At 42.0% G+C, this 27,544-nt stretch overlaps 1 protein-coding gene across 1 annotated transcript in view; it reads right to left on the bottom strand.

Annotated features, from left to right (window-relative positions):
- gatad2b (GATA zinc finger domain containing 2B) overlaps positions 1 to 27,544 on the bottom strand; it is a 45,689-nt gene that overhangs the window by 13,153 nt on the left and 4,992 nt on the right. Inside the window, exon 2 of the mRNA XM_033636863.2 lies at positions 1,186 to 1,566. Within this exon, the coding sequence (XP_033492754.2) occupies positions 1,186 to 1,565 (380 nt within the window). The 5' untranslated portion in view covers position 1,566. The remainder of the gene's footprint in view (positions 1 to 1,185; positions 1,567 to 27,544) is intronic.

Raw genomic sequence — 27,544 nt, 5'->3', positions numbered from 1 at the left:
GTATGCTGTACAAACTGTAAAGCCCCTTGGGGCACATTGTGGTTTGTGATATTTGGCGATATAAATAAACATGACTTGACTTAACACAATCAAGTGTGCAAAAGTGAATACGTCTCTCAGTTGAACTGGTATTAGCTTATAAAATGAAAGCATGTCAGTGGTAAAGAGAGCAGAATGAGATTCAACCCCAGTCTTCTGATAATTCTGAGCTATTGTGAGAGACAACATCAGATCCTTTCTGCAGTGCCAAGGCCAGCCCCACAACTCCATATCAACACAATAACTGTCAGAGCTTTTGTTAGCAAAAATATATTTTAGATCAGGTTTTCATATTAACAGTAATGAGGAGCAAAATAACTAGCAAGATGTGAGATGTGAAAGGTTTAGCCTGCAGTAGCCACGGACTGAGAAAACGCTCACTGGCAAATTATTTGATTTGTACCTAATTAAGATCTGTCAGTCGGCCAAACTACAAAATTAAGCTCTTTCTCAGTGTAATATCGTATCATGATGATACTGATGATTTACACCCCTAATGGTGACTTATTATTAAGCCTTCACTACTTCCTGCAGGTGGATATTTAAGAGGAGGAAACATCAAACCACTGCAAACTGGAGACTGAGTTAGCATGGTGCTGTGTGTATGGGATGTAATCGAGAAACACATGATAGACAGGTGTCCAGAGTGAGAGCACTATTCAGACTGGAGGCTGCAGATGGATCACGCATATCGGACCAGAGCAGGGCACGAAAATATAAGTGACTTTCAAAGTCATGAAAATACCAAATTTTTAGGAGCTGTTTTGCTGGTCTTAGCACAGCCACAAAATGCCCAAATGTGTTTAAGACACCTTATATCAGGGGTAGCCAACCAACCAGCAGTCTCCAATCACTGGTTTGTAATGTTTCAGGTAAAGGGGGACTCATTTCAATGTAACACATGTTGCCACAGGTGGAAACAATCAAATGAATGATGGCTTTCAGGGTCCTGGTATTGTTCATGCTGGCTCACTGTCAAGGGAGAATTAAATAGAACAGAGCCATCATACTTTTTTATGAGTAACACCTGGTACTTTTCCCACTACGACAAGTCATAATATCTGCTTTCTTCTCTGTACAGGTCAGTGTTCAGAGGTAAGTAGTACTCCACTGTGGTTTTTATGTGTAAATAGACTTTGTTCTCACCATCTTCTTCCAGCGCTCATATCCACCGGCTCATCCAGGATGTTTTCCTTCCCATTCTTACTGGCTCCAATATGGCTGCCATGGCCTCCCAGCCTCATACTCCCATTCAGCTTCTCCTCATAAGCAGCACCCATTAGGCTCTGGTGGTGGAGGCTGCTGGCTCCGGGCCCCTTCCCGTCTCCCAGGGGCCCCGCAACCTCCAGGGCTGCTAGGTCAGCTAGGTCCTTGCGTTTAAGTAGTGCTAGCATCTTGAGGCGCTCCATGGCCTCGTGTCCCTCCATTTTGAGGCGCTTGGCCAGCGCCTCCTCTCGCTCGCTAGGTGACTCCAGACCTCGCTTCAGCAGGTTGAGCCTCAGCGCCTCCTCAGACATCCGCTCCATCCTGTGAGACAGGAGAGGAAAGAGGGGTTAGCAGAGCCACATCAAACATTAGCTATCACGATGCCTAACCCCCCACCTGGATTTAGGTCAAACACCCAAATACACTAGTATATAGATTGAAGAATGGTGGAATGGCTTCAAATGGCTACTTACACACCTATTTCTGTCACTTTTCATGTGAACAACTGAGTGAAACACTACACTGAAAATGTGCTCCCGACATTAGCACTGGTCTGTGACTGGGCAGGGGAGGCAATTATTTACTTCTCATAATTTCACTTGAAGCACTTGAAGGAAAAGCATTAGCACTAACAAGGAATATTAATAAAAAATAAAAAAGCAGGAACTACAGGCACATGACAATGCATCAGCCGAAGTGCCAAAGGAGAGTCAATCCTGAATATCCTCAGACAGGTGCAATCAGTTTCATTGTCAGGGGTCAAAGTCCTTCAGACTCATCCTCTACAGACCATAAAATTCATTCATATTGAAATGTGACAATGAGGCAAAGCAGGGAGCGTTCCATATCAAACACCACCTGAGTCAAATTAAAGGAGCTGTGTAGGATTAAGGAAGTTACATTGGCAGAAATTGAATATTCATAATTATGTTTTCATTAGTGTATAATCACCTGAAACTAAGAATGGTTGTGCTTCCCTTAGGTGAGAATGAGCCCATCCAGCCCATACATAGGGACCAGGTCTCCCACGGAGTCTGCCATGTTTCTACAGTAACCCAAAATGGACAAATCAAACACTGGCTCTACAAAGGGCCTTTTGCATTTTTACCTTACCTCAAGGCCACTGTAGGTGGACCTTAAGCGAAGGATGAGTGGAGGGGTATTCAGTTGGTTGCAAACTGCAACATCACCCCTAGATGCCACTAAATCTAATACACAGCTCCTTTAAGTATTGTAACTAACCAATGTAACCCAGTTGACCTGCGGATCAGTGCAGTGAAATGCCAGGATGCAACGGGGATAAATAAATAATAAGACAATATGAGCAGCTGATTGTAAGCTCATTCAGATGGAAGTGGGTTAAACACAGCAGGCTAAGAATAGCCTGGATCTCTGTACTGGATGGTGACAAATACATTTGTGAAATGTTTGATGCCTCTGTTTGTGTGTGTGTGTGTGTGTCTGTGTGTGTGTGTGTGTGTGTGTGTGTGTGATTCAGAACAGCAAGGAGGACTTTAAGGACAACAACAAGCCAAGTCTTATGAGCATTAACTCAGTCATGTGACTGGCTTCAGCATGGGGGCTGACAGCACAGTGAACCAATCAAGATACTGCATCAGAGCACAAGCTGGAGGAAATGACAAAGCAGAAAGGCTCACTGTACACATCCTGCTGGCCCAGTTTCAAATCCATGGCTTTTAAAACCTCTGGCTGAAGATGTCGCAGGTCACTGAAGGAACCCCACAGTGAATATGAACTGAATTGTAACCTCTGGCTGAGTCAGGGTCTCATCTGATGGCTGGGCTCTGCAGTTATTGCTCTATGGTTATTGTTCAGCTAGCAGCACTGTTTTGTCCAACAATAAATCTCACCCAACAGTTTTCCAAAACTGATCTACACTTTAAGGGTGAACAAAGTAACAGGAAACTCTGAACAATAAGGTGCAATCCAGTTGAACAACCCTGCAATAAATACAACCTTTACAAAACTTTCTCACTGCTAACGTGTGAACGCGGCATGTTGCTCTGGCCTGAGTGAGAAACAACCAGCAAGAGGTAGAAGGCATTACAGGCACATAAAGCCACAACACCCTTAGGAAGTGTCTCGAATATGTTAACCACAACAAGTGACCGTGAAAAAAGTTGATGTAACATTTCTGACACTAAGTGACTAAACATTAACTAATGTCACCTAAATGTCAGATATGACAGGTGTAAACAGGTTGCTAAAGCTTTCAGAGTTGTCAGATCACTGCACCATTTACACCACACAATGGGCATATAGAGAGGGTTAGGATAAGCTTACAAGAAAATATCACAGGTCACCCAGAGAGGGTCAGAATGAAACAAAGCAACATTCGAATAAAGTTACTAGAAAATTACAAAAACATCACATGCAATAGTCCACCTTCCACCTTGTCTTCCCCGCTCTCATTGGCTATAACTTGCTGACACAGTGATGCATCAACGAGCCTCTTAGCTCCAAAAACTAATTCTGCCAATGCTAGCCATGACTGATACGTTACAGGATGCACATTCAGCAGATGTCAGTGCTCCTGAGCAGAGTGAGTTCTTAAAGTTAAAGTTCTTAAGTTAAATCACCTCACTTGTAGCTCCAAAAAACTAAGATGGCAAGAGCCGAAATGCCAAACCCAAAACAGGATGTCCACAAACCAATGGGTGATGTCACAGTAGCTATATCCATTATTGTTACAGTCTATGGTTCCACCTGAAAAAGAAAACTCGTCAAAATTGCATAGGGATATTCAGTGCTTCACTTTCCCTTGAAAAGCCCCAAAATCCTTGATGTTTATGGCAAGCAAAGAGACTCAACTCCACAAATCAGGCAGCTGAGATTTACAAAGTTCATAGTTCACGTTATAGTTCATGCAAGATGGAGACTGTTCTTACTGTAGTGGCTGGTGGTTGGATTTGACACTACTCAAAAACAATGAGTACAGCTGCAGAGAACTGCAGGCACACCGAACCAGTGATGATTACCGACATCATGCTGGGTTTAAACTTTGATGCAAGACAAAAGTGCTGCAAGGCAATTTATGCACTGGGGCCAGAGCAATGTCCTGACATTTTTTGAGACGATCCACTGTAAAACTAAACTGCGCATTCCCTGAACGCCCATTAAAGGTATACTATGCAGGATTTTCCTATAAAAACAATGTATGGACTCATACAGAAAAAATCCCTCTAAATCATCTCTTATGACCCACTGGAGTGTGTCGTGGTGTACTTTTCAGCACAGACTCTGCCCTCTGCCTTTATTTCCTTCTGACTGTCTGTGCCGGGACGTTTATGGGCGTGTACCCTCACAGCACTCAGGTGAGGTTGGGGTTTTATAAAAAAGGTAGCTACCAGCTGCCTGACTGTAAGCAGCAGGCATCCAGGAGACAATATAGCGAGGCAAAACGCCAAATCGAAAAGGGTTAATATTGCTGCTGACTTCTGTGAAAACACCAGGTTACCTTTTATTTCCATACTTGTAAATTCAACATCACTGTTGTGCAGTAATGTGATGAAGACTCAAAGTGAATCTTCACTTGCAGATATACTGCAACTCAAAAAGACTTGAGTTTACTGTGATGGATTACACAACTCCAGCAAGTTTTAAGAGTCTGCCAAGAAACAGATGAATTGAAACCACTGGCTGCCTATAAAGTAGTGTGTATATTGTGTATATAGAAATAAGATTCTTCAGCATGCATTGGAAAACGCCTGTAGTAATGTATAGTTTATGTGATTTGTAGTCATGGAGTTAAAACACATCCCGTTCTACGTGTTTATTTGGTACAAGTTAGTCGTTTTTTTTTTTACATGTGAACGACTAAATCCTGCAGGCTTCTCCTCCATTATGACAGACAGTGCATCGTGCGTGTGGCCAGACAACATGCAAATGGATGCTTTCATTTCCAGCACTGCCCCACGGCATTAACAACACCTGGACACTGAATTTGGCAAAAATGTCATGTACAGCGGAGCGTCAGTGACTGTAATTCAGACAGAGATTTAATTGGCCTGTTATCACTTAATCAGCTTCCTATTAGCAGATTATTCCTGCTGGTGTCATTCTATCGTTTCCCCTCATCTATTGTATCGCGGTGCCGTGGCTGCCACCACTCTAATCTGTTCATTCTGTCCTTAACGTCTCTGTTATCCATCACATCTACAGCAGCCTCTTTAACACAGGGAGGAGTCTTAATGATCGCACAGTACGGCCCTCCCCGCCACTTCTTCTTCTTCTCTAATTAATTTGTGACGCAGCGGCGGAGCCCAGTCGTCGCCTCCATTTGCTGAGAGAAAAACACAAGCAGCCCCTGCAACCTCTCCTCCGAGCCTCCACCTTTAATGAGCCAGAAAGCACCACTGAGAATGGCGCTGATGAGCCAATCAGGGTCGGCCTTGTGCTGCGCGTCAGTAACTGGCACCTCACACCCTTCCCCTCCACCTCCCTCTCTCCCCCCTCCTCCTCCTCCTCCCGGCCACTGCCGCCGCCGCCTGCCTTTACATAATATAATGACTGTTTCAGTCAGCTGCTATACAAGCCACACACTCTCTTTCTCCTCACCCTCCACCCCTCCCCTCTAATCCCTCCCACTACCTCCTTCCCGCCCCGCCCCTCTAGCTTTGGGCGCTCTGCCAGGCCAATGCAATAAAGGAAAAGAAAAGAAAAAGAGACATGAGGTAGAAAGACACAGGGTGGAGGTTGATGGAAGGCAAATGCAGCTCCACCTAGAGCCAAAATCAAACGCATCGTAAACCTAATGCCAAGACAAAGTTAGACAGGTAGACATCTTTATCAAAACCATGACAGAGGACTCCTCACACTGGCAACACTGTACCACCAAAGTGTAGAGTACCAAGTAGAAGTAGCCCTCTGTCATAAAGCGGCAGATCGAAAGTGTCCAGACATCCACGTACAGCACAGCATTCCAACAGAAGGCAGGATTTTGTAACCCCCTCTCCTGCTCCAGCTGTATTGTACCACAAAGAAACCCCTCCCTGCTCCTCTACCCTCCCCCAGTTCCTCAAACCCACCGTCTCCCCCCCTTCACTGTAAAAATAAACACATGCTTACTTTCAGGGGCCCCTTAAATGTAGCCAGAGCTGAGAGCTTCATTTGTTAATATTACACCAGCCAATCAGGAGTGGATATGGAGCCTGTGTAGGCATGTGTGCATGGGCGTGTGTGTGTATATGGGGGGTAATAAAGGAGTGACACAGCCAAGATACACCGAGAGCGGAGGGATTTTTTTTCTTCATCTAGCGTTATCCTCGCACAAGTCTTTGTGTGTAGGCTGTGTGTGTATGTGTGTGTGTGTGTGTGTGTGTGTATGTACAGGGCTAGAAAGGAGGCAGAGATGGCAGCTCTCTCCTGATGTAATGCCAACTCTTAATTCCCTCCTCCCATCCCCCCACTGCACACACACACACCCGACACACACACACACCATGTTCTTTATGCACAGAGCTGTCGATCAGATGGCTGCTGCTAAAATGTCCTCCTCAGAATTAAACCAGCGGCCTTTGTCACACTCTCACTGTCCACAGCAGAGAGCGCCTTCCTGGCCTGTCCTGTCCTGGTCTGTCCTATGTGGCTCAACACCAGGTTAACACCATTTGCCAAACGTGCCCATTGCCAGCTGACTGAGTATAATGGTAATAAGGCCGGCAAGGACAATTTGCAACTGCACTGTGGAATCTGCTGCTCATTTCACGCACGATCTGCATCATGACAATTCATTTGGCTGATGCAACTCCACTCCTCCCAGTCCGCCTTCTGTCTCTCCACCACCTCCACCTTCTCCTCCTCCTGGACTCTGATTTTTTTTTTTTTTTTTTTTTAACACACGACCAAGAAAGCGTTCTCTTTCATTTTTCAACAGTTTGATTCATCGGTGGATGTCAGGCTTATCGCTGAAGTGCAGGAGCCAGATGTGTCAGCCTGACTTCCCATCTCTACCCAAAGACAAAAAAAAAAAAGAAGAAAAAAAAGTGCAATTACTGATCCAGTGCTGCGAATCACCCGCCGCCTCCATTTGTGCCATTAATCCTACCGTCAAAATGGTGGTGATGGGTGCAAAATGGCTGCCATGGCACAAATCTGGCAGGACCCTGAACCCAAATCAATATCATGTAAAGCTACACACACTACCTCTTCATGGTTTCTCTTCTGCTGTGGATTCAAATCATCGTTTTTCCAGTTGCACGCTGGATTTTCTTTGTAACTATGTGAAGAAAAGGCGCAGGTAGTATTGGTAAAATGATTTTAGGTCTAGAGGGATTTCATTACTGCTAAGCCTTGTGGCTGTACCGACTACTAAGCGGGGAATCAGACAGCAGGGGGCTTCATTGGTGGGGGCGTGTTGTTTAAGGTACTGGTGAGACAATGAAGTACAATTCAGGAAGTTCAGTTAGAATAACAGATTAACACATTTAACAAGCTTAACAGGCACCAAAACACTGCACACAGGTTTGTCAAATTCATTTTTTTACAACTCTGGATCACAGAAACAAAAATGTTATCTCTGATCACAGTGTAACGCAACATCATCCAGCAAGGCGCTGCAATGGCCTCCTTAAGCATCCTGGAACCTTGTTCAACTATTATGCTTTTGTGTCCCAGAGCCCTCTATGTTGCACCCCTGCTGCATCATGGGACTGGCACTGAAGTCAGTGAGGGTCTGCATTGTTTTACGCAGGGCTAGAGTTGGTCTGGACGCATATATTCAAACTGTCAATCTTCAAGAAAATGATGCAGGCCTTACCTATGCTGGACTAACTTCTTAGACAGAGCTTCACTACACTTGTTCCGCCCTTACCCCTTTTCCATCAACATGGAACTGGTTCCAGTTCCCACATGTAATTATGAACCCTTCAGAGTAATTTGACCAAATATAATTGGTTCAGAACCCAAAGAGTTGGTTCTCAGCTGGTACAAAAGAAAAAGGTTTTACTTAACCTGAAGTGCAAACTATGATGACATCAATGGGCATGTCATATTCTACAGTTTAAAAAGAGGGGATGGAGAATGCAACAGTAGAGAACTCGTCAGGAAAAAAAAGTGTGCAGTGGTCTTATTAATGGTCGATCCATGCTTGTTTTTTGGGTAAAAACAAATATCTGTAATAACTCGCAGGTAATCAGTTTAATCCACAATTTTGCTCCTACTGTTTATTTTTGTTGTGCATTTTGCAACGTCTTCCATTGATAACACATCCTTGATTACAATGGTTTGACTCAAAATTGGTGGAAACGCTGGCTAGTTTGCTAGATAGCACCAAGGTTCCAAGAATCCTAAAAGGAACCAGTTCAAGAACAAGAGGTCATTTGGTGCAAAGGGGGTAACAGCAGATATACTGATGACATCCAAAATCTAAGAAGATATCTAGTCTTAGTCATAGTCATCATAGTCATATCGTAAGTGTTTTCTCCATATCTGGGATTCAGTGCTGGTACCCAACGGGACCTTTTTTTGGTACTCTACCCTCTCTTATGACAAAAATGGAATTTTAGTTGTTAAATACAAGTCCAAACTTCCAGCTGCTGGCAAAAAGTGAATGGAGAGTCTGTGGGATTACAAACTGGAGTAGAGTGGCCTGTTTTTGGACAGAGCCAGAGCTTGGGTACCTAGGTTGCAAAACTTAGATAAATATATTTATTCAGTGCATTTCTATTAGGCAACAACCGTTCACAGGCATATTGTCGAAGGAAAAAATAGACTTGAAGTGTAAATAAACCCTTCAGGTCACTGTTATGCCCTTGAGATGCAGCAAAGACGCAAGCCTGCACAGAGCTGGTGCACATAGCTGGACTGATGACAATAAGAGGTCGTCTGTTGCATGAGACATGCGAGTGAAAAATGCTGATTCGCTTGTGACATAGGGATGGTTTCCACCTGGCGCCGCGTTCTGGCTGCAACACAGTTTTGTTCCATCCTACGTTGTCCAGAGGGGCCATGATTAGCTCTGGCAGCCGCGTGGCATTCTCTCAACCAGATGTGCTCACAGGTACTTGATTGATTTTACGTGAATCACTTCTCGGAGGTACCGATGTAATTTGGTCAGTTCCCTTAAAAGTACCAATTTTGGCACCCAACCCTAATGCATGAATCAAAGCCCTTTTCAATTTTGGGTGCTGGTGCTGAAACTCCAGTATCCTTGACCGATGCCAAACATCTTCAACAAAATCCAGTCCTACTGCTATAGTGCATTTTATTATTAGTCAGTGCACTGTATAAATTACAGTATTGTTTGCAAATGCGATAAAAAAAAAAATCTCAGCTCAACTACAAATGAAGGGTTCAAAGAAAAAGACAGAGTGAAATATACCTGCAGGCTATACCTTTATCATTCAGACATGCTGCAGTTTCATTGATCCAGTCAGACAGTGTGCGTATTCAACAGACAAGAGGGGGTTTAAAGTTTGACTGGAGGATGGGAACAAAATGGCTGCCGTGGACAATCCCAGTGAGATCCCCTAAGATGCATGATGCCTCAGTCAGTATCATATAGAGTAGCATGAGGGCAGCCATCAGCAGTTCTTACTGCTGGTATATAGGTCATGTTAATCGTGGCAGCACTGAGCTTTAGGCTGTGCGTACACTTGGGCTTTGTGCTGAGGTCATACAGGGTGAGCAGCAGGAAGCTCTATGCTCAGTCTCATCACACCCAACGTATACAGCACCCGGCTGTATACATTGGGTGTGACATTTTACAACATCGGTACAGCAGCTCACTTAACAGGTGCTTTTTGGCTGCACTGAATATGACATTTTGTTGCTTCTAACTTCCTCCGTCATCACTCAGTCTAAATGTCAGTACAGTCGATCTCACAGCACGACTGCTGTCGTTAACCTGGATTTTGGTTTATTTTGTCTGATCATGTCATGACTGGAGATCATGAAATGATTTTATCTGCAAATCAGCAGCTTCGTACTGGCACATGGTGGTCAACGTAGCATTTGTTGGGTTGTGATCGACTTTTATTTATATACTGACAACACACACAAAACAATGTGTGAATGTAAACAACTGTCCGGTGAATTCAGTTACATTTTCACCCTTTCTCTGACTACAAACCTAAAAAACTTGCTTTTGTTGTATGTTCAGGCAAAGCCAAAAAAACCCCAAATGAAATACATTACTAAAAATGTATTTTAACTGAACTGCCAATAAATTTAGGCTTTTATATACATTCCAAAGTGAATTTCATGCACTTGTTTCTTCGGCAGACAGACCTGAGGCCAAATGCATTAAACTCAATTCATGAACAGGGTTGCCACATGTTCTCTGACTTCAAATTCAAGAACTTTTCAAGGACCTCCCAGGCCTAATTCCCTCGAATTCAAGGTCCCAATATTGCATAGCTTGAGACATGGATCAAGATTAATTATTGTTATAACACTGAGAATTTTTATAATAAGGATAAGCAGGCTTTACAGAAGCTCACAGACATTTTTAAAGCCTACTTACCTTTATGTGCTTTAAACGTAAAATATTAAAACGAAATCAAGAGCAATTTTATTTGTTTTGTTCTAGCAAGCCCTTTCATTGACCAGTGTCTATTCATGCCTATTTACTTCCAAGGCCTTGAGTTTTTTCCCTCAAATTCACAAACTTCAGAGGATTTCAAGGACCTGTGGGAACCCTGTATAAATCTCAGTCATTGCGGAACTGGGCATGCATGCAGGAGCCTCATTTCCACTCCCACAGATCACCATAAATGGATGTCCTAACGCCCTTAAACCTCCGTTTGTATATTGATACTTGCACCCGCTGCACTACTCGTTCTACCTGTCAATGAGCAGAACTGCAAAGATGAAGCGCTGTATTACCCACCCGGTTGTATCAGCAAGGTTCTCCAACAGAGCAGCTGTCATTACACACAACTGTGACTATTAAAAGCACTATACCACTAATTCATTACCTGCAAACCATCATTATGATTCTGTGAGATTATTGTTGGTCAATTTTCATCAGTCAAATTTTCCAGATCAAATGACAAGATCTTTAACAAGGAGATGAACTGATGAAATTAATCACTTATTGTTTAAATTAAGTTTTTAAATTTGCCTTGGATTGACATTTTACAGAAGGCTGTGTAGCCTGCAAAAACAATATCACAGTCAGTGAAACAACCTCAACAAGGTTTTACTACAAGGTTACATCTCTCACTTTTGTTTCATGTCTCATGTCTCATCACTTCACCCACAGCTTATCTCAGCTAAACTGTGTGTACGCTGGTCTGCAGTGTGCCTGAGGTCCGCACATTCTCACTGGGCATTTCTTATAAATAAGAGTTTTTATGTGGAAAAAATGTTTGTTTTTTTAAACACTGTTTAGACTCGGGGTGTCATGATTTAGATTCTTTGTTTTTGGACTGTGGGAGGAAGCTGGGGTACCCGGAGGAAACCCACACTGACGCGGGGAGAACATGCAAACTCCGCACAGAGGGGCTCCCTCCTGGGAACCCTCTTGCTGTAAGGCAACAGTGCTAACCACTTCATCACCGTGCCACACTAAAAATAAAGGTATTGCTATTTATTAAATTTTAAGTAACTTACGTTAAATTGACCATATGGCCTCAGTTTTGTGCATTACAGAAAAAAGGCAGTTATATCACACTTGACACCATGTAGCCTATCTCTTTAAATAAGATTTTGTAAATATAAATGACAGTTGTCACGGCATTAGACGAATAATCTGTTGATCTTTATGAATCAAGTCTTGATAGTCTAACAATGGCATAGACATCAGCACTGAAAAAAAATTAAAGCGAAACTTGATTGAATCGTGAACCTTAAATCTAAAGTTTGAAATGGTGGATTTGGAGAATTCTAACACCCCTACTTTATACATCTGGCCCCTGGTGTATAATACTGATAGCAGAGTGAGATGCTCCGGTCATGGATCCAGTGGGTACACACACACACTGACTAGAGTGACTGCAGCTTCAGTGGCCACAATGCAGCTGGATGTTGTGCATGTATGAAAAAGAGAGGGAAGCAGAATGAGTGCATGTATCCAAGCGAGAGAAACTAAGAATGAACAGAAAAAGAAACTCGTATTCTTCAATAAATATCAATGTGTTTCTCTGGTTTAACAGTGAAGAGTATGAACTACACTGCTGACTTTGCTAAAGCTGACAATCATAGAATAACTTGTGGCAGCGGTCTCATATGTGGCCTTGTGGTAGAGTGTCCGCCCTGAGACTGGGAGGTCGTGGGTTCGATCCCCGGCCGGGTCATACCAAAGACTATAAAAATGGGACCCATTGCCTCCCTGCTTGGCACTCAGCATCAAGGGTTGGAATTGGGGGGGTTAGATCACCACATGATTCCCGAACGCGGCACCGCTGCTGCTCACCGCTCCCTCAGGGGATGGGTCAAATGCGGAGAACAAATTTCACACACTCAGGTGTGTGACTATCAGTGGAACTTTACCTTTACTTTATATGAAAAGGTCTAACGTAGGTCAAACCAGGTTGAGTGGACTTGTGTCTCCTGCGTGTGAAGAGCTATAAATGAGGCCTCCCTTGACCAGACCTTTGGCTGGGAGCAAGTGTGGACCACTGTGTTTTCTACAAGAAACTGAAAACATGACATATTGGTTGTGTGTGTTGTTGAGGTTGTTTACAGTGTTTATGTGGTCTTCTTTTTTTTGCATGTAAAGGAACACACCTGCAAAGTTGCACTAAAACAGAACGTTTGATTGTTAGATGTGTGTGTCAGTCATCACCACATAAAAAGTCGCAATTATCACAATTCTGCCACATTTCTTGCTGTAGTTTTAAAGTGTTGAAGCACTGTCAGCCCAGACAGGAAGATGTCTTTTGAATGAGTTTCACAACCATCGATGGAGTGTTGCTCTGGTGTAATGTTATACAGTGGGCATCTTTGACTCAGCACGCAAAAACAACTTTTTTGTCCACTTGCCAGATGGCTAGTGAATGTTCAAAGTTTACCAGCCACTCAATTTATCGTTTTTGTGCCTGGTGAGTGACGCAAATCTACCAGCCATTTGCATAGTTAACCAACATTTAGCTACTGGATGGTGCTAATTTTGTACCCTGCACGGACCTACATGAAATTATACAGTGACACCAGGGTTTCTCCCACATTCATTTATTTGTGGCAGCATTCACTGCCACATATAGATTTTCTATTTTTGGAGCTGGACTATTAATTCAGAGAACTGTTGGAATATATATATTGTTCAGTTATTCAGAGCACCAGGTGCAGTGAAACTGAAACCTAACCGTTTGTTAATTCAAACAGAAACAGAATGCTCCATTTCTTAGAGCAACAGCGCTCTCAATTTAGTGTTGTCTGTTGTTTTACCAACCTACTTCAATATAAAACTGGCTGATTCCCACAGAAACTGTGCACCTCTCAGTCCAGTGCTGGGTTTAACCTGTGTGACTGCAGCAACAGAAACTTTGCTCTCACTCGCCTTTGCAGCAGCTGCTCCTCTAACCCATCGATCTGATCCATCAGCTCTGACTGATCCAAACACAAACTGATCCATTTTCTACCATGCAACTCAAACTCAACAAACTGCCACCAAGGGGAAAAATCAAAAAGACCAAAAACCTCAGGGCCCCAGCAAGGGTAAAAAAAACAAAAAACAAACCAATTCAACTGGTGGAGCACCAACGCAGGTCCAACTACAACTTGTCCAAAGACTACATGGAAACCAACTGCTGTTTTAATCATGGGATAGTATGCATGGTGTGTGCATTCAAGTGATTCACTCAGCCCCATGTAAATAGTGCATCCCACTGAAGCAAACCCATTAGCTTCAGCATTGTGTATTATTTATCGATATCCACGCAGCCAGTCATCTAACCCTTAAAATATTCCAAAAACAGAGAAAGCAGACTGACAGCATCACAACACACGACTCACTGGGGCACATGGACCACCTACATTGTGTTTCATTGATGCAGCAGCACCTTTGTGAAGCAGAAATCGAGTCCTGACACAGCTCATGCCCTGTCCACAGCAGAGAGGCTGCTGTGTGTGTGGTGGAAGCTCCTTGTTGCCAATCATCAGCAGTCCTTCAGGAAACCAGCTACCATCTGGCTTCTTTAGCCAGTGCTAAAAAAGATGGAGAGATGTCATGGAACAACAAACCCCTTCCCGTGCCAACAGGAGGCAGCGGTTCAGCTCTCTGGTCCAGCTGACACACTGGAACAGCATCTCAAAAACACACAGACACACACAAACACACACACAGTCTGCCTGGCTGTAAAGGATGTTGATGACAGGGCTGCTGGGAATATGACCAAAATTTGCATATGGCCAGTTTTTGACACTAATGAGGCCAATCAGAATGGAGCTCATAGCAACAGAGTTGTAATTGGTTGTGCGGAGTGGCTCAGGAGTTTGTGGTCGTGGGATGCAGATTCAGACGGCGGTGTTTTGTTGTGTACAGAAGTCACATCCAGCAAGACCACAGTGTGATAATTACACACACCTTACCTTACCACAGCACGTAAGGCAACACGCACACACACACACACACACACACACACACACACACACACACACACAAACATACACGCACACACCTTCCACCTTGCGCTCAGACACAACGCTGCTCTTTATTAAACTAGACAACAGCTCATTGTGGGCGTTGCTATGACAACCAGTCATCTATTTTTAAGCCGTGCCACTAATCAATTCCTGTTCTGCTGTCGCCTGAGGGGTGGGGGTGTGCATGTGCGTGTGAGGGTACTGATGTGAGGGGAGGGTGGGGGGGCAGTGGTCGGGGGCAAAGGGGAGGAGGAGGGGTGAGTGTGCAGTTGGAGACAAAGAGCATGGCAAAAGAAGTGAGAGGAAGAAACAGTGTCGAGGATTCATACCAGCACACTCCACACAGCTGAGGTCTTTATCCACATTACTGTCTGAACGCTTCCACGCTAATGTCCGTAAACAGATATCTGCATATCTATGAAGAGTCTGTAAGCAACGGGACAAGATTTTGGTATCGGAAGTGTTCTGGTTTCTGTTTGAAGTCAGAGTAGTATTGACCAATCATGTTTGAGCAGGCTTTGGTTTACTGCAGGTAAGCCCATGTACAGAGACAAAGAGGCGAAACACATTGGCGGGAATCCATTCACTAAAGACGATTTAGCTCATTATTAAATGTATCTGCGCTCATATGCAGATATGTGTTTACAGAGATTAGCCAAATTGTTGTCTGGACCTGTCTCAAGTTGCTAATTGAACTGTAAACAATGAACGGCGCACAGAAGAAGTCGTGGGCCGGATATACGCTGGCTACATCAGAACCCCAGAAATATTGCATCCATTAATCAAAAGAGTGAAGGACTGATTGGCAATTAAACTATCTTTAGATGCAGCAAGAGATGTCCTGAGCCGAACCTAAGAATATGTATTGGATCCAATCCGATATTGGCATATTCTGCAAGACTGCTATCAGCTAAAATAAAGCCGATCAAAATCATTTTCTTTGGTGAACTCTACTGTGTTTTGTCACCTCAGCCAGCCAGTGTCACAGCACTGGTCTCCTTGCTCTCTCCAGCAGGCTCTATAACGCAAACAAACATTTTGGCAAACCGTTAAGTGATTCTTGGTCTGCAAATGCACAGACTGGCTAAGCTAAAACTCTCCTCTCTTTCTAGTTAGCAAAGAGCAATGTACAAAACATTCATGTAGCAGCTTCTCATTTCTTGTTGGCACTGATTGAAACTTTTAAAATGACTAGACTTCAAACAGGTATCCAATATACAGTAGGCTGCATGTTATTTTAAATCAATGATGTTCGTTATCAGGGCTCCTGAGTGCGAACAATAACTGTCAAGTGTGACTAAACATTTTTATTGGTCGCACCTGTGCACTTGACATTTAGCAGGTCCGTCTGTGTGTGTAGCGTAACTTTTTTCCCACCTACATTCTGCGAAAAACCCACCCCTACTCTTCCTCTGATTGTCTCTGACCCTGATATACTTCTTTCCTGAATGTGGGTGGGGAAAAAACATAAGGAATGTGTCAATGTGTCTATGTGTGAGCGCCCTGTACTGCTCGTCAAATGACATCACAAACTTAAAACATATCTGTAATTCAAAATTAAGAGAACTACTGATTGTTTTATCATCAACTAAAATGCTGTGATGTCTGTTACAGCAGTGCCTGGTCCTGAAAGGCCCAGCCATCATCGGCTAAAATAAACGTTCCCCTGACCCCACATCTTCAGCGTTTACAATCATTTACATAATGTGTTAAGCTGGGTTCTAACTAAAGGGTGTCCAGCTGTCCCACGGACGAAAAAAAAGAAATATCAGAGATGATAAAAAATATATCTTGGGACGTCAACAGAACAGAACAGAACAGAAGGTAGACCTTGCCTGGGAAAAAAAAAAAAATACAACTGCGAATTAACCACACCATTAATCTATGAGGAAGCTGTCAATGTAGAATTGCGAGAGAGTACACGATTCAAGAGTGTGTGAGCACTTTGTCACAGACACTGATAAACGCACACACAGCGAGAAGATGAACCTTGAAAATGAAATCTGAAAGAACTGAACCAGTCGCGGCTGTCAGGCAGTCACAATGGCATCTCGAGGCAGTGGTGGAATTTTATGCTTTCTGTTGTGGCTGGTGGTCTGACCGTTAAACCGTACTGCGGAAGTGACAAAGACAAAGATGGGGACAAACTCCAAACACGCTCTCTCTCTCTCTAGCCCCTTTCACACTGCCTCTTCAAGGTGGGAATTTATACCACCTCGCTGTTCTGTATAACAGGTACAATCGCAAAATTAGCGGACAGAGTTGTTCGCCTTTAAGCCGGCATCAGAGGTAGTAAAAGTGCCAAAACGACCTCTGTATAAACGTGACAGCTGGCAGTATGGGATCATTGGATCATGGTTCTGTGTAAAAATACAAAGGCAGCATCAAGAAGGGACTTCGCAGCTCTATGGCATGATCTCTATGTAAAAAGGACTTATGTCTCGCACACTGGAGCACGCCAGACAGGTGGCCTTCTCATGTGCGCACACAGCCTCGAGCACACCATGAGTATTTACAAAAAAAGCTAACATGAAGTTCACATATAACAATAAAAAAGAAAAACAGTTGATTTAAGAATTGATTGCATGGGATATGATTACGTCAATGTTTATGTGACAAATGTTTTCATCAAATGTGAGCTGATTTATATTCTATTTTTTATTAAAGCCCCATTTATTGAAGCCCCACTTCTGGATAGTTTTATTTGTATTTCAGGATGGTTGTGAAAAAGGTTTTCATTTAAGTTAATCATTATAGAAGTTTGTTATGGGAACTTACAGATAGGGTAACACATAAAATGCGTAATTGTAGTGCCAAAGGGCGCAATAAAAAGTTTTAAGTGCACCTATTCCGAGGTTATGCACCTTAAAGAAAAAGTTAGATGCACCAGTGCAAGCAATGTAAAAATTTAGTTTAGCGCCCTGATTAAAGATATTCAATCAACATGTCATATCCTCTGCTGCTCATCTCATTTTCAGGTTGTAGCTACAGCCTGTCAACATTAATTAGGCTGCCATTAAGAACTGTTTCTGCCTCTCAGCCAACAAAATGTGATTACAGATCTAAAGTCAGCCTAAATAGATTTGTTAAGGAATAAGAAAGGATTGAATTTGATACCCATGTTTGATATTGGATTCCGATTCAGTGACATGTTACCAAAACCCAACCTTGGTGAGTCAATTTACCTGGATGGCATGGCATGCTCTCAACCTCGGCCATGCAGGCAACTGGGCCAATCGGTAGGAGTGCCGTGACCAAGATACGACCACTAACCCTGCTCCCATTAACACTGCCAGAGGTGATGCCCAGATGTAATCCAGTACAAGTCTGTGGAGTTTTTATTTATATTCTTCACATGATTTGATACGTACCTTAACATATTGCCCAAATAAACATAACAAACATGAATGTGTTCAGTAAATCTCATAGCAAAATGTCCAATAGTTGTTGATCATTTGGAACTACAGAAAAGGACATACATCCTCCACCGAGTTGCCAGAAGAAAATGTTGGCATCGTATGCCTCAACAAACAACAGATATGTTACATCTTTACGTTTCATTTGTATCATATCAACATGTCTAAAATGGCATGGTATATGAGCTGAGTATGTCATTGGAAAAAAGAGGGCATGGTGGATGGCATGACATGTTGGCGAGATGCCTGCCAAGGTGCAGACCACTGTTCGAGACCAACAAACACAAAACCGGTTGTTTTCTCACGAGTCATCCCTGCTTTTTCAGTGGTTTTTTGGCCACGAAAGATAGGAGTTTCGTAGCAACCTGATGCTATGTTTCCAATAGGGATAATGCCATGAAAAGCCATTATTTTTTTTACAGAGACATCACAGTATATCCAGCCATGATAGTGCCACGAAAGGCAGTTGTTGTTGTTTACTGAGACTGTGCAGGTCTTTTAAGCCAAACATGATCTTTGCCAAACCATATCCAACGGTTGTCTGGGCCTAAACCTAATCACGCATTTACTACAGTGTTGTTGAAAAATCAAAGTTTCAATATATCTGCTAAATAATAACCTACAAATTTACTGCATTTGTAGTTTGCAGAAATGTACAATGCCAACATTCATTCTGATAACTGGGTCGACATCCTCAAGAGAATGGGTTCAAAATACCATTCAAATATAATGTTTAAGTAGAAGCATTGGTTTAAGGGTTGTAACAGAGGAATGTGTTTATACAATCAGTTGCACTTGTCCCAATGGGTATCATAAATATTTACAAAATATTAGCAAACCACGAGAGTCTGACCTTGAGAAAGGTCAGGCGGTCACTAAAAATACCAGTCCATTGGGGACAATGGAAATCCACAACACACTCCACAGAGATCTGGCCAGGGGTTTTCAGGTACCATGTCACAGAAGAATAACTGATATCACCATCCAAAAACTCTTGGAAAATCATCTTAAGGAAATAAAGCTTAATATGAACCATTCCTGTGCAATCCCAACAACATGGCTATATGAAAGACTCCATCCCACCATACCAAATAGCTTCTTACATCTCATTGACTGTCAGTATGAAGGAAGTGATGGAAGGACAGAAAGTTCGAATCTTCTGTGGGATTTGAATCATCAATATTTCGGGGGCAGTCTGTCCCAGATAATACTTGTCTTTTCCATTTATCAATGAGAGTGCACTACATATTACAGTTAACAGCAGCATAAACTACAACCAGAAATGAATGTCAGGCCTAAACCATTAACTATTTTGACATTGAAAGCATGATATTAAAGACAGCTATTTTAAAATTGTAAAGGCCCTGACACCGTCAGTCAATGTTGGGCTGTTGGTGAGCGTCCCTGGCTCTTGCACTGCAGCGCGTCCCTAAGCGACTTTTTTCTCGCTGCTGAACTGGCATCGGCGACTGCAGAGCCTGTCGGTGAATAAAATCATTTTAGCTCAGCGCACGAGAATATGTAAGTGAGGAAAGTAAACAAAGAGCTAAAGTCAAGAGGGAGTGAGACCAAAGCAAACTTGCTACATAAGATAAGATTATTTGAGCTCTCTAACAGAAATAGTTTGTGTAATTGTTCACTGCAGCACGGTAAAAATACTTTGATATTAGTGGCAAGAAGGTCCTCTGGTTACCCTTTGTGAACAACGAATACAGACAGCTCCTGTTTGAGAGTTATTTCCTCTCACGCAAGTGCATAACGTATGTGCTGGTTGGCTATCGGTTTAAGTCTCTGTGATGTGTTCATGTGCAACTTTTTGGCCAAGACATAGGCAATGTGAGGTGACACAGCAGGGGGCGCTCATCACCACTAGTTCTCTGATGTTGGTGTGGTGTGTCTGGGCCTTCAAGAGCCACACTTAAATTGGATTTTTTTACAATTACTTGGCAAAATCTTGAAAACATGCAAGTACAGCCAGCAACCATCTATTTCTCTGTTCAAAAAAGCAGCTGTGTTTGGCAGGTTGAGTCAGCTGTAACTAAAATAACTGGTTTTTGCTCTCTTATTAGGACACGATCAAGAAACATAGCTGTGTAATTTTGTTGTAAATTTTTGAAATAATTACAAATGGACTGTCTATATCCTATTCAAAAAGACCAACATAGTCAGGAACTTTATCTACATATGATTATGCTTGATACAAACTTATTTTGTTTAACACAATGCAGAGCACCAACGCAGGCCTGGAGTTTAATTTATAAAAAAATAATCACAGTTATTTCATAAAAGTCCTATGATCTGTTGTTCATAAAGCAGTCGGCTGGACTACTGTGATCCTTTGTGTTAATGTGGGAGAGAAGCATTCCTTTTATGAAAGGCAAGGAAGAGAAAAACTATCCGTAAAAATGTAAATGTGTTTTTGGTTCCCTGAGGTGAAGTCAGAGAAACTATTTACAGAAGAAAAAAAAAGTCACTAATTATTCCTTATTGTCAGACAACAGAGGTGTGTGTTTCTTGTTGTTGCTGCTGTGACTCTCCTGCTGCAAATTAGTCTCATGTTCCTTTAAAAAAGCACAGACGTAATATTTTTTTCTGTTTTTTTATTTATTTATTTTTGCCCAGGGAACAGAGCGCAGTCAAAACGCATTGAGCCAGTCTGAGCCGGTTTGTGACCTCAGGGTATGGAATTATCTCTTAATATGTAGCCGTTAGTGGTCAAAACGTCACACAGTAAGACAGTCAGAGAGACAGAGCCAGGGTGGGAGGTGAGGAGAAGGAGGAGTAGGAGGAGGAGGAGCAGCCCCGGTGTTTTCAGAGCAGAAAGAGGAAAATATCTCCCTTTAAGAGCTGGCACTTTGACAAGAAAAGACTGAGTGCAGAACTTCAGACCACAGGGTGGAGCAGACACGGTTTCACCAGCCAAAAGAGAGAAAAAGAAGAAAGAAAAAAAGCAGCGGGAACATGAGACATTGAGTCAGAGCGAGGCACACAGAGGTAGCACAGACATCTTAAAATGGGGCCGAATGTGGCAGTCAGGAGGAGTATCAATACACAGCAGAGACAGAAATATGCCAAAGACAATCGACACGACGCTCCTCAGCACGGCGTTATTAGCTACACTAATCCCTGACACTGAATTACACATATTCACTGTCATATCACACTGAATTCTGGGTATTTCTGGGGCAAATGCATCATTGTTGGATGCTGGTGTTTGTTTACATATGGTGCAAATGTTACAGCTGCTATTTTTAGGTACACATCCCACTACATCACAGGAGATCTGTTACTGAACAATGAAATGGATGGTGGGTGGTAAAAAGTTACATTTACTCCATTACATGTACTTCAGTAACTTTTGTGCCGCAAATTACTTGTTGGTGTGATTTTAATGCAGCTTACTTTTCACTTTTAAAATTCTCCCATTTTTGCTTATTACATTTTGATACATTAAAGGCACTACTTTAATCATTTTATGCAATCATGTCTGATGTGTAAAGAGGCTGGTGGTCTGCTGATCCAAGGTCTACTGGCACTCTTGTTACCCTACCGCAGCCACGCCCATTCATGATTCTGTCCATAGCAGAGTAATGGTTGAAGCTAAAGCGGGAGATTAAGATGACACAAAAAACATCCCTGGCCTCACTTTTTTACCACTGTTGGAAAATGGCTTTCAAACAGTGCTAACAGCTACTTTTAACATACCACAGTGCAGCGAGCTCCAGTTGTGAAAGCTGGTCTGAGGTCAGTATATCAGAACTGTAAGTGTTTGTTGTGTTAATGCGAATAAGATTAATGCTATGCATACATTATCTCATACTTTATAACTACTAGTTTTCTGTCATAATGTGATACAACCATGCGTGACTTTGCAATACTATGAACAGGTCATGACCAAGCCTGACAGAAGAGAGCAAATTATGCACGTGAAAAAACAAAGGAACAACCTTTAGTTTTTGTCGACATGACTAGTAAGTTTCAACACAGATGTCCTCCTCTAGTAAAAGGTAAGTGAATGCATCTGTATTTAACAGACAATTCGCGACGAAACGTCACATCATTATCTCTTAATTAGCCTAAATTAGTCTTCTGATATTAGACATTTTCCATAAACTGTCAGATTTACTCTTGGCCTAATATTCTTATTTGGTTAAGACATGTTCTAACAGTGCTGCCTTTAACAAACCCCCTATAATAAGTATAATAATTATGCAAGCTATAAATGTGTATCACACGTTGTGCAATGTAAAACTTCAATCATCCTAAAAGTTAAGTTGAATGGATGAACGGTACTTTGTACTGCTGGTTTGGTTCCGATTTAGTAAGCATAGTCTATGTATGTCAACTACTCGCAAAGTCCGAGTCCGAGAGGAGTGTTTATTGCTGCGTTTTGGGACCAAACTCGCATATCCTGTAACTGACGTCAGAGAATACCAAATGAAAGCATGTGGTTAACATGCTTGAGCCCTGCTACAATGTGCTTTTATGTGTGCATTTTAATGAGACTGTTGTACCTGCTCTGTGAGCAAGCGCAAAATGTGGGCGCCCTAACTCTTACAGTAAGAATTATGGTCAATGAACTACCAAAATAAAATAAATGAAAAAAAAGTATGCCTGATTCATGAAAACCCCAAACTGAGGTACTGAACCGTGAATTTTGTGTAACGCAACACTCCTAGCATAGAGGGACTACAACTGCATTTTGTTGTGTGACCCTGTGTTGTGCAGTTTCTTTGTCCTCACCATTTAATAGTTATTAGCACTTCTTTAACAAAGCACAGTATAATGCAGTTGGAAGGACATAAAAGCATACGCTGTAATTGTATGAAGAGAATTTGCAAACATCTATGCAACATTTATAACTGGTGCACAAATTATTAACTTGACAACTGTAAGAAATGTGATAGCCCAACAATATTAATATGAAGGAATGAATTTCGTGTCTGAGGGCACATTAGTACCAACAATCAATTGCTTGTCAGCCAGGTGCTCCTCCAAAACTGACAAGAGTAGCCACACAACCATCTCCAACTTCAGTTCCTGCTGACATTCGAATGCACTTTATGAGTTATTTCATTTGTCAAAATGAATCAACTCATTGGTGTGCACAAGTTATTATTCAAGAGCGCAGACTATACTTTTTTTTTTTTTTTTTTGCCAAAAAATAACTTCTACTACTTCTGATGTGCACCTGCTGGGCTCCAACATTAAAAATAGTCCTTCTCTATAAACTATTTTAAAGCCACTATGAATTACTGGTACATGTGTATAAACAGCACATACATGCTAAATGTGGGTAGGGAGAAAAACAAAGTGACACTGCATGACAAATGCTTTTTAAAGCCTTCTGTATATTTTTATGTATTCTATGTATGGCTCATGCCCCTCTTCTAAAAACAGTGACTCTTTCTGCTGTTAGTGGTACATGTCTGACTTTCCACCACGTGCAAAATAGAAGAACATCCACTGCACATCATCTGTATGATAACAGGATCCCATCATCATAATATTAATAATCAAAATGTCCAGGAGAGCTTTCATAAAGACACTGTCTGTGTTTCGTCACGATCAAATTAAAATGGTCATTAAAGATCCCGTCAGGTACGACTGCAGAAACACCCTGATGCTGGCTGTGTACAGTGAGCACTGGGACGATTGCATTCAGACAAGTTGACTGGGGTGACCTTGTGCAGCACCTGGCTAAATGCAGCACAGCAATGCAGCAATGATCTGCACACTGCTTATTCACTGGCTGGATTAGTCACAGCTGCACTGCCACTGACTGCTGGGCCATTTCTACAACCGACTCTGAGAATAATCAAACAGCAAACATTTCCCCCAGTCCCCTTTTTATTTTACTACAGCAAGTGCACACCACTCCCTGCTACATGCATTCATTAAAAAGCACAGACATCAATAAGTGCCAACTTACAGGTATTACCTGCACCCACTCAAAAATGTTTTTTTTTCTTACTAATTACAAACTGATTATGCAGATTTCTCTCATCTCAAACACAAAGTAATGCAGACAGACTCTTTTACACTCTTTGCAAGAGAATCCAACTTTACTGTGACACAGCAGGTCTCCAGATTGGTTACACATCAAACATGACTCTTCAAGTGTTACAGAAATGAGTGTGCAATTCCATACATTCCCACATAATCACATAATAATCATGTGAGTAAGGATAAAAAAATCAGCATTTAAGATTTAAAATAAAACTACCTCTTATATAGGGATGGCCCCATCGAGTTTTCTGGCCATGATCCAAGCCCTTCAATGTTGGGTACCCACTGACACAGAGCCCAAACCAATACTTAGGTAGCAACACAAGATATGCAATGTTAATTAAATATGTACAACTAAATGTTGCCCAGTGACTCTGGCACACCTTGTTTTTCAGCTGCATGTTCCAAATACTGAGGTTTCTGATTCAAAACGATTAAGTTCATCAGTGTAAATTATAACCTTTGGTATGATCTGAAAGGTAACTGGAGGGGTCCGATTCCTGAAACTGATGTGATGCGATCAGCTAGAGAGAGGACGACTCACACTGTTGGAGTTGTTAGAACTACAGAAACACTCAGTCCACTCTAAATGCACAGTGTTGTTACAAAGTGAAGCTTCTTACCTCACACAAGCCCCTACAACACACATGCCCACCCACCAATTCTACCGCGCCAGCTCAAGCAAAAACTATGCCAGCAAAGTGCACATCCACTCACAACCATCTCACCGTCTACAGAGTGATGTCCAGTTTGCTTGCCAATGACTGACAGTTGGAGGTCCTCCATTTTACAAAGCTACATTATTCTCCAACTTTATCCCCCACTTCGTTAATCAGCTAGCAAACCAGCCGACCGTTTCCTGGAGCCAACTGCAGCATACTGTCCAAACTATGGGAGGTAATCTCTATGAACATGTATTTACATATGTATGTAGAATCTGTGTGCAACGGGACAAGACTTTTGTATCATAGTGTTCTAGTTTACGTTTGTAGTCCAAGTAGCAAGTCAGTCCAAGTGGAACCCATTGGCATGCAGACATCTGTTTACGGAGATTAGCCGATATGACCAGCGCAGGGAAAACGTCTTGGCCCAGATATCCGCCTGCTACACTAGATGTCCCGAAATATTGGCCGTTGCCCCCTGAGGCTCATTGATGTCAGACCGAGATTGTACGGGATGTAACTCCAGTACAACCCCGAGATGATCCAGAGAAAACATACTCAAGCTGCCAATGAGTCGCAAGACGGTTTACTTGGTTCTGTTTTGGTGGGCCAATTTCTAATCCTGAGTATTTTTGGTTAGCTTTTTTTCTGGGATCCTGAAGAGGCACTTTCTGCTGAGAAATTGACTGCTGTTGAACTGTGAAATTAAAGAGAGCAAAGGACTATATTCTTTGGGTTTGAACTGAGCACTTATTGTATGATACACTGTTGTGAACTATGAATCTTGTGATTTTTGGAGTTTGTGCTATTGTGCTACCTGGTTACTGAGTTACTGATTATCCCAAGGTTAAAGTAATGAATGGCTTGTATCCTGTGAAGGGTTGTCTGGTACTAAAGACAGGACTAAAAAAATACAATCTTTGTCAGACTTTAAAATGCAGGATTTTCATTTAAAAATTGTATATATTTATACAAAAGAAATCCCTCTCAATCATCACTAATGACCCACTAACAGTGTGTAGTGGTGTATGTGTCTGAAGGGACCTAGCCCACTGCCTGTATTTTCTTATTTTCTCCTTAATTTGCTGTGTTCAGAACATTACTGAACGTGTAGCCCACAACCAATAACAGCACACAGGTGAGGCCTGCACTTTATAAAAAGGTATCAACCAGGTAGTAGCTACACGCAAGCTACAAAAAAAATTGCAAACACAGGGTTAAAAAAAGTGAATATTTCCAACCTGGACTTCAATTTCCGTCACTGCTGTGCTCAAATCATTGTTCACATTCCCATTCTACCATTTTCAGAAAGCTATTAAATACATATAGTGAGAGGCAACCATGTTGATTGTTTGAATGACAATTTCATTTTGAAGAATACTTTAAGCTGCACCAATCAATATCTTTACATTTCAGTCATCTGATCGCCTACTGATCCACTGCTAATGTGAAAAGTGAGTATTTTAGCCTCTTTTAGCTAGCTGTTCTGGTTGTACTACCCATTCTGTTTCCAGCTGAAAATAAGCTACAAGCTTTAAAAACCCAGCTGTACCTGCTCGGCACCAAACTGCAGACAGAAAGTTAGCAACTAGCTGGTGAACATATGGAGCAGCTAAAGAGACTAGAGCAAGGCCATCATTCATGTTATTAGTAACACCTGTGCTGTTCCTATTATGACAAGCGAAAATGTCTGATGTAAAAATGTGGATTTGCAGGAAACCAACAGCACTTCAAAAAACAGTATAGTGCAATGCATACTTTATTGCGAAGATGCCACAGCTTCCTGTGGCTTTAGTCAACATATTTACCAATTATGACCTCCTCAGTGAGTAACAACTGATCTGCATAAAGACAAGGACGTTTTGTGGCACTTACTTTGTTTTATCAGCACACGTTTTAAATACAGCAGGGTGGAACAATAAAGAGTGAGCTAGTCAGATGAAGAGATGCCCATGTCAGGCACTTGCTAGAGTTTGAGGCAATGTCAAGCTTATAACATGCCATCAAGGTACAGTAAGTGACACCCTTTATGGTGCGATCCTGGGCCTGACAATCAATGGTATAGCTGCATGATTTTGAAAAAACTAACACTGCCATATTTTTTTCCTTGGATTTATATTGTGATATGAAATAATACAGGAATTGTAACCAGATTACTTCAATAGCTCTATCTGGAAATAATTAATTATTCGACAATTAATGGTGTGATTTTGTAGGGGAGTGCGTCTGCATAGAAAGTTTTAAAAAATAACAATGAAAGCTGAAAAATGATTTGCTACTCTGAAGAATTAGGCTAGGTACAACTGTATTCATATAATACTCTTCTGTCAATCCAGGCTGAAGTCAATGATCTAACATGTCATATTAATAATGCATGTTGTTTAACCTAAAATAAGGGGGCTCTCTCACGTTGCTTCCTTTTTGTTCCTCGCTCATTTTCAGGTTGTGGTTAACTACTAGCTGGGCGAGCTTTGGTTGTTTATCAGGCAGTCTTCCTTTATTGAGTGATTTAAGTGTGAACATTACCTTTCCAGCCTTGCGGCTCCAAACTGTGGGTGGGAGACCTCTGGTTTCTTTAGGCTAACTCAATTAGCTTACTCAATTTAACCTGGCTCATAGTTGATAAATAGCTTTTACAATCCAGCAACTCTATGGTAAAAATGG

Source organism: Epinephelus lanceolatus, chromosome 16 (genome assembly GCF_041903045.1).
Source record: "Epinephelus lanceolatus isolate andai-2023 chromosome 16, ASM4190304v1, whole genome shotgun sequence".
NCBI lineage: Eukaryota > Metazoa > Chordata > Actinopteri > Perciformes > Serranidae > Epinephelus > Epinephelus lanceolatus.
Note: the sequence above shows the minus strand (reverse complement) of the source record. Positions and strands in the feature narration are given on the sequence as shown.